Source organism: Marmota monax, unplaced genomic scaffold, assembly GCF_021218885.2.
Source record: "Marmota monax isolate L192 unplaced genomic scaffold, Marmota_monax_Labrador192_F-V1.1 WCK01_AAM20220418_F8-fsc00041, whole genome shotgun sequence".
Classification (NCBI taxonomy): Eukaryota; Metazoa; Chordata; class Mammalia; order Rodentia; family Sciuridae; genus Marmota; species Marmota monax.
The window spans coordinates 9,088,053-9,100,751 of NW_026695238.1; the positions used below are offsets into that span (position 1 = coordinate 9,088,053).

The 12,699-nt window shown below is 37.4% G+C and overlaps 1 protein-coding gene across 2 annotated transcripts in view; it reads left to right on the forward strand.

Annotated features, from left to right (window-relative positions):
* Positions 1 to 12,699, forward strand: part of Nyap2 (neuronal tyrosine-phosphorylated phosphoinositide-3-kinase adaptor 2) — a 249,231-nt gene that overhangs the window by 8,179 nt on the left and 228,353 nt on the right. For both annotated transcript variants that reach the window (XM_058577456.1, XM_046439583.2), the window contains one exon: positions 1,410 to 1,645. In XM_058577456.1, coding sequence (XP_058433439.1) covers positions 1,425 to 1,645 — 221 coding nt within the window. In that variant the 5' untranslated portion in view covers positions 1,410 to 1,424. The remainder of the gene's footprint in view (positions 1 to 1,409; positions 1,646 to 12,699) is intronic.

The following is a 12,699-nucleotide window of genomic DNA, read 5'->3' on the forward strand; positions in this document are numbered from 1 at the left end:
ACTCATCCAGTTAACATTACTGTTGCTGCCATTCTTCTCCCTACACCTGCATTATGGCATGATCTAACTTGACCTGCACACTGTTGTTGAATTCCATTCTAAAATCTTCAGTCTTCACCTTCTAAACCTTCATACCAGCAGGAGGTAGGAGTTATTACTACCATAATTTTATAGGTGAGAGTAGAATGGACTGATTGAAAGTTCGATGGTTTTAAAATTTGTTTTGTTTTGTTTTGTTTTGATTTGACATGATTTTGATCTCTCAGAAATCTGTAATGCCAGCACTTCAGGAGGCTGAGGTAGGAGGATCACAGTTGGAAGCCAGCCTCAGCAATTTAGTGAGGCCCTAAGCATCTTAGCAAGACCCTGTCTCAAAATTAAAAAAAAAAAAAAAAAAATTAAAGGACTGGGGATGTAGCTCAGTGGTGAAGTGTCCTTAGGTTCAATTCCTGTTTCCAAAAAAAAAAAAAAAAAAAAATCATTTCTGTGGCTCAAGTCTTTAATCTCAGGTAGCAATGATATAACAATTTATCACTGCTGGAGTTACTGAACTGGCCAGGATTAGTGAGATCCTGGTGATGTACAGCATTTGAGTTAAACTAAGTTATAATATGAAGCAGTTATTGAGGACCATTATGGAAAATAGTAGGGGGCCACAAATGGATTATGTCCTATAGAAATTATACTAGAAATGTCTTTGATTGCTATATTTTGTATGAATAATTCAGATTTATAAATTTTATTTTAAAACTTCAAGAATAACACATATAACACAAAAGTTTTTTTTCCCAAATAAAACTTTATTTTTATACGAAATATCACAGAAAAATACTTACAATAGTGAGTACTAAATGAAACTTGTATCTGCTATGTCTTATTGGCATAAGAACCCTTTTTTTATTGAGCATGGTGGCAAACACCTGTAATCCCAGTGATTGGGGAGGCTGAGGCAGGAGGATCAAAAGTTTCAGGCTAGCCTCAGCAATTTAACAAAACTCTATCTCAACAAATAAAAAAGGTTTGGAGATGTACTTCAGTGGTAAAGTGACCCTGGATTTGATCCCCAGTACCCAAACAAACAAAACTCCCCCACATTTTTGAAAAATGAAATATGACTTTAATTATGTAAACCAAATGGCTATCTTCATACACAGAAATTCTCACATTCATATCATCTCTTAGTCTAGTAGCTTTGACCTTGGTCCTGTTAATGAGGGAGTATTGGGTAGCCAGGTGACACTTACTTAATAATTCTTCAAATACTCTAGAGGAATGTAATGTCCAAGGAGATGTTTTCTCCAAGTGGACATGCTGGAATCATTGGGGACTTGGCAGACACAGGTCAGGGACACTGAAGCTTGCTTTTGTCCTCACCTGTGCTGAACTTGTGACATCTTCTGACTCTGCAGGAACCTTCCCTCTGCATGATACCCTCCAAGATGACCAGCGCTCACCCAGAGGAGGATGCTCTGGACACCTTTCTGCAGTACATTGAGGATATGGGGATGAAGGCATATGACGGCCTAGTGATTCAGAATGCCTCTGACATTGCCCGAGAGAACGATCGCTTGAGAAATGAAACAAACCTGGCCTACCTGAAGGAGAAGAATGAGAAACGCCGCAGACAGGAAGAAGCCATAAAGCGGTAAATATAATAAGCATGATCTGGGCTTTGCACACCAGGGAGTCTGTGAGTGCTGCTCGGGCTGTGACGTTATCACCTGGTCAAGAAAGGGCTCTCAGAGTTGGCTGGACTTGATGAGGGGAGGTGACAGTGGCAGCTCCACCGGCCAGCCTGCTGACAGGGTTCTTCCCTTAGCTACAAGTTACTTGCATGTGTGTGGTGCTTGTGGAGGTTCAGAAAGGCTTGGAAAGAATTCAGCTTCCTCCAAATTAAGGATCGTGCTCAACAACCTGTGGGGAAGAGCACAAGAGAACACACAACCCCTCTAATAGCTAAAGTTTGATGTAAAACCCCACCTTAAGGGCCTTTGTTCATTGCACTTACCTTAATATATGGATCATCTTCTCCCCAAAATATGACCAAATATCAACAATAATTAGCCTTTGATGGCCTCTGGAAGAGGCGGAATCCTCAGTGTGTGCTCTCGGATGAATTTAACGGCTCTTCCATCTCTTGTTTGGTACCAACTATCCTAGGTTAGTTCAAATGAATTATATTTATGGTGCAAAACCTAACAGCTCCAAGCTAATAAGCCTAGCATTGCAGCCTTTCAAATCCCAGAGGCTTGGGAGGCTGAGGCAAAGCCAACCTCTGCATCTTAGCAAGGCCCCAAGCAACTAAGAAAGGCCCTGTCTCAAAATAAAAAAAACAAAAGGGCTAGGGATGTGACTCAGTGGTTAAGTGCCCCTGGGTTTCATCCCTTGAAACAAACAAACAAACAAACAAACAAACAAAATTGAGGTTAAGTGTCCTGGGGCACAGGCACCAAAAGAAGGAATAAGTTTTGGTTTTTCAAGAGAATGTTAGTGTTTTAAGCATATATTTGCCCATGGTACATGTACACACCTGTTGTGTTTGATGGAGTCCTGCTTCTTCAGTGAATCTATTTGCTAAATGTAAAAATATAACATAGGAAATAATTTCATCAGTTAGCCAGGTAACTGAAAATAAGCTATTTTTGTATTTCATGCTAGATTTTTTTCCTCTAATTTGGTATTAATATTTTGTATAGTCTGTGTGAATATTATGACATAAAATATTATTTTAAGATAAGTTATTTATGCTTATAGGGAACTAAGCTAAGAGTAAGATTGTGTCACTCCAATATTTTGTGAAAATTAATTTTATATGAGAGAGAGTTTAGAAAAAACACTAGAAAGAAGTGTTGTGGAAGACTATTTTGAAAGAGTATGTTCTTGTGGACTATTAAAATGGGAATGTATTCTATTACTAGGTCTAAAAATATTTGCACAATTATGTAGTTGATAAACATTTTCACAATGCACATGTTAATCTTTAAAATGAATTCACTTGTTGTTGGGGACTGTGTTGGTTTTTATTTCTACCATTTCTCACACCTAAATGCCCTTAAGAATCCCCTCCCCACTCAGACTATTTCTGATGGTCTCCTGTAGGTGAGCATTTTACTTTGGTTTCAAATTTGAGTTTTTCAAAATTCTAAACAGAAATAATGGCCAACATGATTTCTAAGTAACTTCAGCTCTACAATCTGGAGTTTCCTAATTTTGGTGTTAAAACTCAACAACTACTTCTTTTTATAAACATATAAATGAAATTATTTGCTGAATCATTCTATTAGAATTTACAGGGCATACATGGGCTCCATAATACTATATTTATCCATACTAACATCTCCTGTTTCATTAATAATATTCAGCATATTTCTATCTAAAGATCTATAGACACTAATAATAGAAATGGCTAATTTTTAGATGGCTTACTGTCAGGTGTTCTAAGACACATAACCAACAGTGCAGAGGAAGTTGAAAGTCCAAGACACACAAAGCAAGAATTTGTATAAATGGAGACATGGTGAAACCCTGTCACTACACAGGTGAGGTCTGGAAAACCGAATTATGTGAACTTTGAGTTGGTCTCTACTGGATTAATAAGCAGTACTTTCCAGAATTATAATAGAAAGCATGAAAATAAAGACAGCTCAGGACACACATTGAATTGAAAAGCAGCCAAATGATCTGAGCACATTTACTTCCCCATCACCCCACCTCCTAAACAGAAGCTGATTGAACTACTCTCAGTTTGAGAATAGAGGGGAAAAAAAGAAAAAAAAATAGGAAGAAAATCATCCCTCATGTTATATGCTAATTGGTAAGAGCTTATGGTGGTTTGGACTAGGATGCTAACATTAGAGTTGGTATAAAATAATCAAAACACAAGCAACATCTGAATTATTTGATTGATGAATGTAGGAGTTGGTAGAGGAAGCAAAGATTCGTTCTCTTGTTTTCTATTTTATTTTGATTTTGCTTAGACTGAACAATAATGTTTTCACCTAATGAAATGGCAAAGACTTAATGATGAGCAAGTTTAGGGTCAATTATTGGGGAGCTCCTGCTCACCTTGTTGGAACATATTTGTGAAGGTCAATTGTGTGAAGCCTTTTAAGGACCCAAGTGGAGAGTCTGAACAGACTGTTGGAGAAAGAATCTGGGGGTTTTGGTAGAAATCAAAGCCAGAGGTATAAATGTGACAGCCTGATTCTATAGGTTTAGCACCCAGGAGCCTGGAGGAGAGAAGTAGTACTTACGTTTAGACAGAGGTGATGAAAGAACCCAGAACTCATTCTTGGGGCATCTAATTGCTCATTTAATGGGACCAGCAAAAGTATCTAGTGTAAGTGCAGTTACAATTAGTGAGAGGGCAGAAGAACCACAAAAGGGAAAGACACTTCCAAGAGGAGTGAAAAATGATTGGAGAAGAGGGATTTTGCAGATAGATCAAATACACGGAAGCCTGGAAAGTCACTGTTGCCTTTTACCAATTTGGTGTTAATAAGAACAGTGTTTTGGGAGGACAAAGCCCACTGGAATTATGTTCATAAGAAAAATAAGAAGAGAATTGAAGCAAAATATAGAGAACTATTTTGAGGACTTTCAAAGTCAAAAAATGCAAAACAATTATAGTAGTTGTGTGGCCAGTGTGATTTATGGTTTTGTTTTGTTTTAATTTTGTTTCAGTAGGAAGCAAGAAAACTATATGTTGGTATAAATGAAACCATGGAAAGGGAAACATTGGTGACTTAGGGAAGAAGATTTACTGTGAGCATGTCCTTGAGTAGTTGGGAAGCACATACCGCCCCGTGGTAAAAGAAAAGGTGTTCTAGCTTATGGATGAATGAATGAGTGACGAGTGAATGACAGGCTAAAAACTAACCCTAGAAAGGCCTCTACCTGGTCCTCTAAGGCCATAGCACGAACTTAAATCAGGAGCCAAACTTTAGAAGAGAAATGTGTTGGAAAACCAGGACATCTGAGAATAAGTAGTGGAAAAAGAGGCAGAAGGGCCAAATTACTGAACAGTGCTGTTTTCCTGCCTTCCCAAAGCTTCATACAGCTAAAGCTGCAGAATGAAAGTAGAAGTAGGAGCCTGAGGCTAAGGACAAGCTCTGGTTGGAAAATAGTGTGCTGAGAAGATAACCCAAGGTTGCAAGCCTGTTTTGTGCCCGGGTGGATAAGGCAATCCACGGTGATTACCCACAGCAGTGAGCCTCACTTCCTGGGAACTACCCACACTCACCCCTCACCTCAAAGGCAATCACAGGGTAAGATTGGATGTTAATGGTAGAAATAACAGGCAGACATACAGGAGACAGTCCTGAGTGAGGTCAGTTGTAGCCCAAAGGACGGTCCATTAGTGTCCTTGTAATTGTTACATGTGCCAGGAATGGAAAGATGCAGTACAGTTGTAGATGCTTTCTACAACTCTTTCTGCTCTCTCTCATTTGCCCTACCCCACATCCTTTTCTGAAATTTTTGTTGAAAGTACAAATATCTCAGAATACTATTAGAGCCTTTCCAAAATTGTTGATGCTTTTCTGATTTCCTTTGTCCTCCCCTGCCTCACCACCCCCAAAGCAAAATCATGCACAGCATGAGGGCGTAGATGTCTCTGGATATCATTGGGGGAGACAGCTACCCAGAGAAAAGAGAAAGAAATCAGATAAGCTATGATTGGATGGTAAGAGGAGCGGGGCTTAAAGACCTCTGGCACTGCCTAGGGAGAGGGTATCTCATCAGGTGGTGCAGTCTCAGCATTTATAGTAATGTACAAATTCAGTTTTATTTTATTCACAAGGCAACCAGTGTCCTGAGATTTTGACAATTTGAAAGTAATAATAATCTTTTTTTTGTCCCCTTAACATACATTTCAGATGACTTAACTTTTCTAATAAGAAATGTATTTTTAATTCTTTGAGAGAGTCCAAAGCCTTACATAGGTGTTCAGGGGTTCCAGAAATGGTAACAGATGCAGAATACTCTCAGCCAAATCTAACACATATTGTCATATATTTTCCCATGCAGTTTATGTCAAGTAAAGAAAATTCAACATGGCATTAATGAACACAGTCTAATTAATTAAACTTATTTAATGTCTCTCCTGAATGCCTTTTAAAATAAATACTATGATTTAATATATAGGCTATAAATGCCAAAATTCTAAAGAGGAAGGATGTTTGACCTTGAAAAGGCATTGATGATAATTCTCTGTGAAATATGCCAGTTGCAATTTCAGAAATGTGCAGACTTCCAAGGATTGCTTAAAAAATTGAAATAGGATTTCATATGATTGACCTTCTGGATCACATATGTGCTGAAATGCCTTTTGTGCTGAAGCTGGCAAGCTTAAAACACTGAGCTCTTAGAAAGAGAATATCCTCATCGCTTTCTCAACAATCTAAGTCACTTAGACTTTCTAAGCCAAATTCCTTATTTTTAAACAAACTTGAGCCCCTTGTCACTATTAACTTTCTTATGCCTTCACTTCCATTTCTCACATGGGATTTTACTGAAAAAGCTGGTTCGGTGAAAAATACTAAATAAATAAAAAGTGATGCTGTTAGTGTTCTTCTTAACAGCTCCAAATAACATTTGGTGTGAAAGAAAGACTTAACAGGGGGAAAAATTAATGGGGAATTTTAAAAAATTCTTTCTGTGGTTCATCTTTTCTGCTTTTAAAATCCTAATGGTTTTGTGCAGGCACTGTTAAATGAAATTAATTTTTCATTAAAAAAAACTATAAGAAAACAAGCATGCAAAACCCATAGCTTCCAACTAAGTTCACTCTAGATGGATTACAAAATCCTATTTGTCACGTGAGTAGGGGAAAAGTAAGAAACAGGCTTGAGAGTGTACTGAATCATTGACTTGGCTCAGAGACCAGCCAACAGGAAGGGAACTGACCAGTGAGAACAGAGTCTGGCTGTATTCTGTAAGGATGACCTTCATGTACCTGTTAGGTCCCCTGGACGTTCACTATGAGCAATCTTGTGTTCAGGCCATTGGGTCAGGATATTCATTGAAGGTTATGGCCAATCAAAAGATGATCCTACACACCCAAAGTATGATTAGCATTTAGGATTCCCTTCAAATATATTTTCTTTCTGAATTCTGGAACCAGCCCCTGCACCATCTCCATTTTGTTATTGGTCATAGTATTTTGGAAACAAGGAAATATCCCTGAAACTAAAATTTTTTCCCAGAACATATATTTCTGACAATAATTTTATTATAGGAAAGGGGCTGGATGTTTTTTTTTTTTTCCCCTGATAATGCAAATGCTACATTAGTGAAATTTCCCTAAACATTGCGAGTCTGGAAGACAGCTCTAGAATTTAGCAAAGTGGTTTTGACACAAAGGACTACTTAGGCTGATTAGCAACGTTTCTATTCCCTGTGGATGCCCTCAAGGGATCTATCTGAGGTTATATTTCCTCTTTAAAAGTGACAGTCAGAAATGGAATTAGATTACTTACAGCTTCTCTTAAAAAAACACACACAATTTCCTATTAGTAGGTATATTTGAAAGTTATTTATATTTGAGGGTTTCAGAGTTCTGTTTTGCATAGAGAATCATGTTCATCCTTTGGGTCATTAGAAAAAATAATATTTGCCTTTATTTTATTAACACGTTGCTTCCCCAAAAGCAAATGGTTGTGACAAAGTAGTGAACTGGTTATTATTTTAAATGATTTCTTTCCCCAAACACATAATTACACTAAGAGCTCCTGGAGAAATATTAGCTGTAACATAAATCTTTAGATTTCTATGGTTTCTGGAATCATACCATGATTGGTGGCAGAAGACTGTGGAAGTCGGGAACATTTATTGAAGTGCAGTTTAGTGAATGATGTGCTCATTGGGTGCAGCTCAAATCGCTACTTTGTTCACAAATAGCTAATCTCATTGGATTTGTTTTCCTTGGGGATTTGTAGAAAAAATGAAGCATCCTATATGTATATGAAAAGAGGTGTTGAAGCATCATTGCACAGGTGGTTGAAGAGAGTTAAATGAACAAAGGTTCAGAAACACAGTGCTCAAATGTTAGGAATACTGTACAGCCAGACTTAGAGTATGGTGGGGAAGTGCTCTGCAGCTGGCCCCAGGTCCCCTGCTTCTCCAAGCACAGGAAAAAGCCCTTAGCCACACCATCCACAAGTAAACTCAAAGCTGCAGCTCCTCAGGGTCTGGCTGCACGCAATGATTCCACTGATCTGATCTGATGTGAGTTTCTGACCTAATTTTCTGTAGGACTTAGTGCTCAGGCAGAGAAAACAAGGTTAATGTGTTGATAAGGGGCGAGATTAAACAGCAGACAGTATCTTAATAACCCTCTCTAATTTTGGCTTCCTCGTGTGTTTGTGATTAATTCAAATCACTTTTTTATTAATCATTTCAGAGGGCCACAAGCTGCTTTGCTTGTTTTTATGTTAAAATTGTGCATCCGGATTGTCTTTGTCAATGCTAAACAATATATTCAAGCGTGGGAGTAATTTTGATCATAGTACCAAATGCATGGGAGGTTCTTATTCATAGAATCATATGATTAGAAGAGAAAATTCAAAAACTTGCTTTATCCATCCCTCACTGATTCCTCTTTTTTTGAGGCAGAAACCATATTTGCGAAACTGATTCTTAATAGCTTAATTTATATATTTTTGAGTGCTGGTGATGAAAGTGAATAATTTTGTTGAACGTGTATCTAAGGACACTTCCATGCAAATGTGGCATCTCTCTTGCTGGCCTCGTGTTTTCAGTAGAGGTCACTAACTGCCCTAAGGTCATTAATCTGAATTTCAGAACTCATCAACTTACAATTTACCTTATGCTTATGTTTGTAATGGTGGTGATCCTTGACTTCTCATTCAGTCACCTACCAGGACAGATTAGAGGCAGCATGGGGGGGGGGGCGGTGGTGGTTAAGTCTCCTCTCCAGGTAAGCCTCCTCCACACTCTCCTCCCATACTTCTTCTAGAGCTCTTTGTATTGCTGGTTGTTTGAACTTTAATTATAGCCTGGACCTTGCGCTTACTTTACGTTCTAAGAAGCACAGTGCCTGTTCAACATATCAAATAAATAGACAGATGTTGGCAAGAGGAGGGGCTTTTCAGAATACAGCTGCATATGAGCTAGTCAGCACAAGAACAAAACTCTGTGAAAAGTGAACCTTCCACATACCCAGTCCTGTGACAACTGAATGATTTAGAGGAAACCCTTTGGACACTTCAAGGTAATCTTTCTCTTAGAACTACTGTTAAATATTTAGAGATGGTTATATGTTCTCTGTTCTAGGGCTATTTCTTTTGTTGGTTAGGGTATTGAAGGATATTCTCAATGTTTTAATTTTGATGGCTTTTTAAAAATATTTAAAAAAAAACAGATAAGAAAAAGAAACCATTGTGGATCAAGGCTAGGAGTCAAGGGGTATTTCTTTTTGTGACTAAAAATGCGATGTCTCTGGGAGAACAGGTTTAATGTAACTATTGAAATGGCTAAAGTGGAGCCTGAGCATGCTAATAAAATCGCTCCAAGCCTTCTGTCCAACTGTGAGGTAGCCTGAAGAAAATGTCTCCATTATAAATGTATGGGTTGCCTTGAAATTAATTTAATCATGAGTTGATAGAAGGCAAATCAACCCCCCCAAAGATGAATCTCTGCTTGAAAGACTTGCCTCCAGTTAAAAGTTATTCTCAGTAATGCCCATATTTGCAACAAATAACAGAATATTCATGTCCATGCTAGAATATGAATATAACTAGCTTTCCGGGAAGCAGACGGAAAAAAAAAAAAAAAAAAAAATCACTTTTTTTTTTTTTTAAAGAAAAGCACTTTGAATAAGATGTACAAGGAAGACTTTTATAAAAAAGGCCAGCATTTAAAATCCATTATTTTAATTAGTAAATTGCATTTTGTCTTTGATTTGGAGCTAAGTATACCACTTGGCATATTCTGATGTTTGAATAAGAAATGAAGTGATTCAGCATTGAATGAAAAACATCACCAAGGAAACTTTTAATTTTCTTTCAGGTTGATGTTTATATGTGTTGTATAGCTATTCCATTTTTTATTTGAAGTTTTATTAAGTATTTATTGAGCATTTATCATATGTGAGGCATTGTTCAAAGTGTTCAAGGTTAAAGCAGTGACCAAACAATAAAAAATACTTGCCCACACGAGATTCACAATGTTGTGATAGTGACGGGAGCAGAAGCAGGGGAAAACAGACAAAAATCAAGTAAATACAAAATTAGAATGTGATAAATTGGAGATCGGGGTCATAAAAGAGTACAACTTGAATGAATTTGCTTAGGGAAAGGCTCACAGAGGATGTCACATTTGAGTGAAGACCTGAAATATGTAAGGGAAGAAGCCAAGCAGCTGTCTGGGGCAATGGGCTTCCAGGAAGAAGGACTGACAAGATAAGAGGTCATGGTCCTGGGTCTGCATTGCTGGCATGTTGAAGAAAAGTCAAGGACATCACTGTGGCTGGAACAGAACAGAGCAGGTGAAATAGAATGAGGTGGATGTTCACTCAGGCCAGAGACAGCGCCCATTGGTCTGGGCATGGAGTTTACTGATGGAAATTTGGTTTTAACTCAGGGTGGAACTGGATGAGATGAATCCAAGGAGGATCATTCTGGCTGCTCTAGGCAGCAGCAAGGACAGAAGGAGGCACAGCAGTTTGGAGCCGTGAAAACAACTGGGCTGAGGGAAAACCCAGGCTAGGACCTGAGTGACATAAATGCTGGATGTAGTGGGAATGGAGATACATTTTAAAAGGTAGAATTTGCAGAATTTGGTGGCAGATTGGACAAAGGGTGTGAGAGTCACATTAAAGGAAGCTATTTCCACAAACTGAGAGGGGGAAGACAGCAGAAGAAGTAGGTTTTGGGAAAGGTTTTACACACATTAATTTTGAGATGTTTCTTAAGTATCTGATGATTGAAAATAGTTGTTCAAATTTTCTGGTTCATTTTTGACAATCTGTAGATATAAAATCAAAAATTTTAATAGAAATTTGAAATACTCTTATAAAACTCTAAAAGTCATATACATACATTCTGTTTGAGGAGAGATTTTTTATTACAATAAGAAAAATGAATATGAAATGTACCCTCTTAGCAATTTTTAAATGTACACTACAGTATTATTAACTATAGATACAGTGTGTTACAGTAGATCTCTGGACTTTACATAGTGGGCAGATGAAACTTTATATCCATTGAATAGCAAATGGAGGGTAAGCGTCTGGATTAACCAGAGCAAATGAACAATTGCCTGCAGGTCTCTGTTTTGTGCAGTTAGTGAAGTCGGAGATCATGATTCTAAGAGCTATATGATCCACACACTCGGGGGCTTTACAATTCAGGGCAGAGCTCACAGTCCTCCTGTAATTCAAGAAGCCAGATAAGAGACAGACATAAGCCTACACAATGCCTGACATTTTCAAAAAGGAAAATTGCTGTGAAACGGATGGATTCAGTTATTATTAGCATTGGTCATGTTGACTTAGGGCTTTTTGGCAATGATGGAGACATAAATAATTAGTTTGCCAATTGATGCTCACAGGACATTTTTTCAGTTGGAAGGTATTTTGATAGACCTGTTGTAAGACTTAAATTTGGAATGTTGGGTGTGGATGGAAGGCAACAGAGTTTAGGAGAGAGGAGATTCCAGTGTCCAAGTTCAAGATGGGTTTGGTTTCTTTACTTGCTAGCTTTAGTGATATCCATTAAAATTTCTTGATTCTTACATTTTTACTGTTTTTGTTGTTGTTGTTGGAAGAAACAATGTTCACTTTGTTCAGTTGTTAAAAGAAGCAATGGATACAACATAAATGTTCAGAAGACATACAGCTATTTTGACTTGATAACTGCCATGATTTTAGCATCATTATTATTCTTACTTTTACTGATTTTCTGTCATTATTATCTTCATTTTCATCAAACAATGTGGCTACATTAATACTGACATGTGGCACCATGTTTGCAAGGGTTCTGCTCCACCTACAGTAAAAACAGTATGGAAAAGGGATTGATGGCTTTGAGCATTTGCAAATGATACAGGTACCCATTCCCCAAATATGATTTCCTTTTTATATTATCATTTTGTTTCACCTTATTATAAACATGTTTTGTTCTTTTTTTCTAAAATAGTTAAAATGACAGAAGGAAACTTTTGGCATATGCATAGATTCTAAAATGATGCAATAAATTGTGGCTGTATATCTTAATTATTAAACCAGCTTCCAAAAGTAGGAAAGCTGTTTTTTGCACATAGTAGGTTTTTAAACATTTGTCAGTGCAGATTGTTTTGAGCTCATTCAGTGCACTAATGATGGCTTTTCAAGGGAACAGTGAAGCTGGAATATCATGTGATATTTACAATGAAATTTGCTAATAAATTTCTAAATATTTTAAGGGAATTACCTTGAAAGTTTTCCATCTTGGCACATGAATTATTAAATTTTCACTTTATGGAAATACACCTTTCTTTGAAATTGCTATACCATTTAAACTATAACTGAAGAGTGATATAAATAATGAATTCCAGTGATAGAACCATTGTATCTATAGGAGCTAAAATCTCAAACAATTTTTTTTCTTGGTGCTTGGTAGTTTGATTTCCCTTTGGGAGAGCAAAGAATTTTTAGAGTCACACTATAAATGCTGTTGCATGTTGCCCTTTATCTTGATT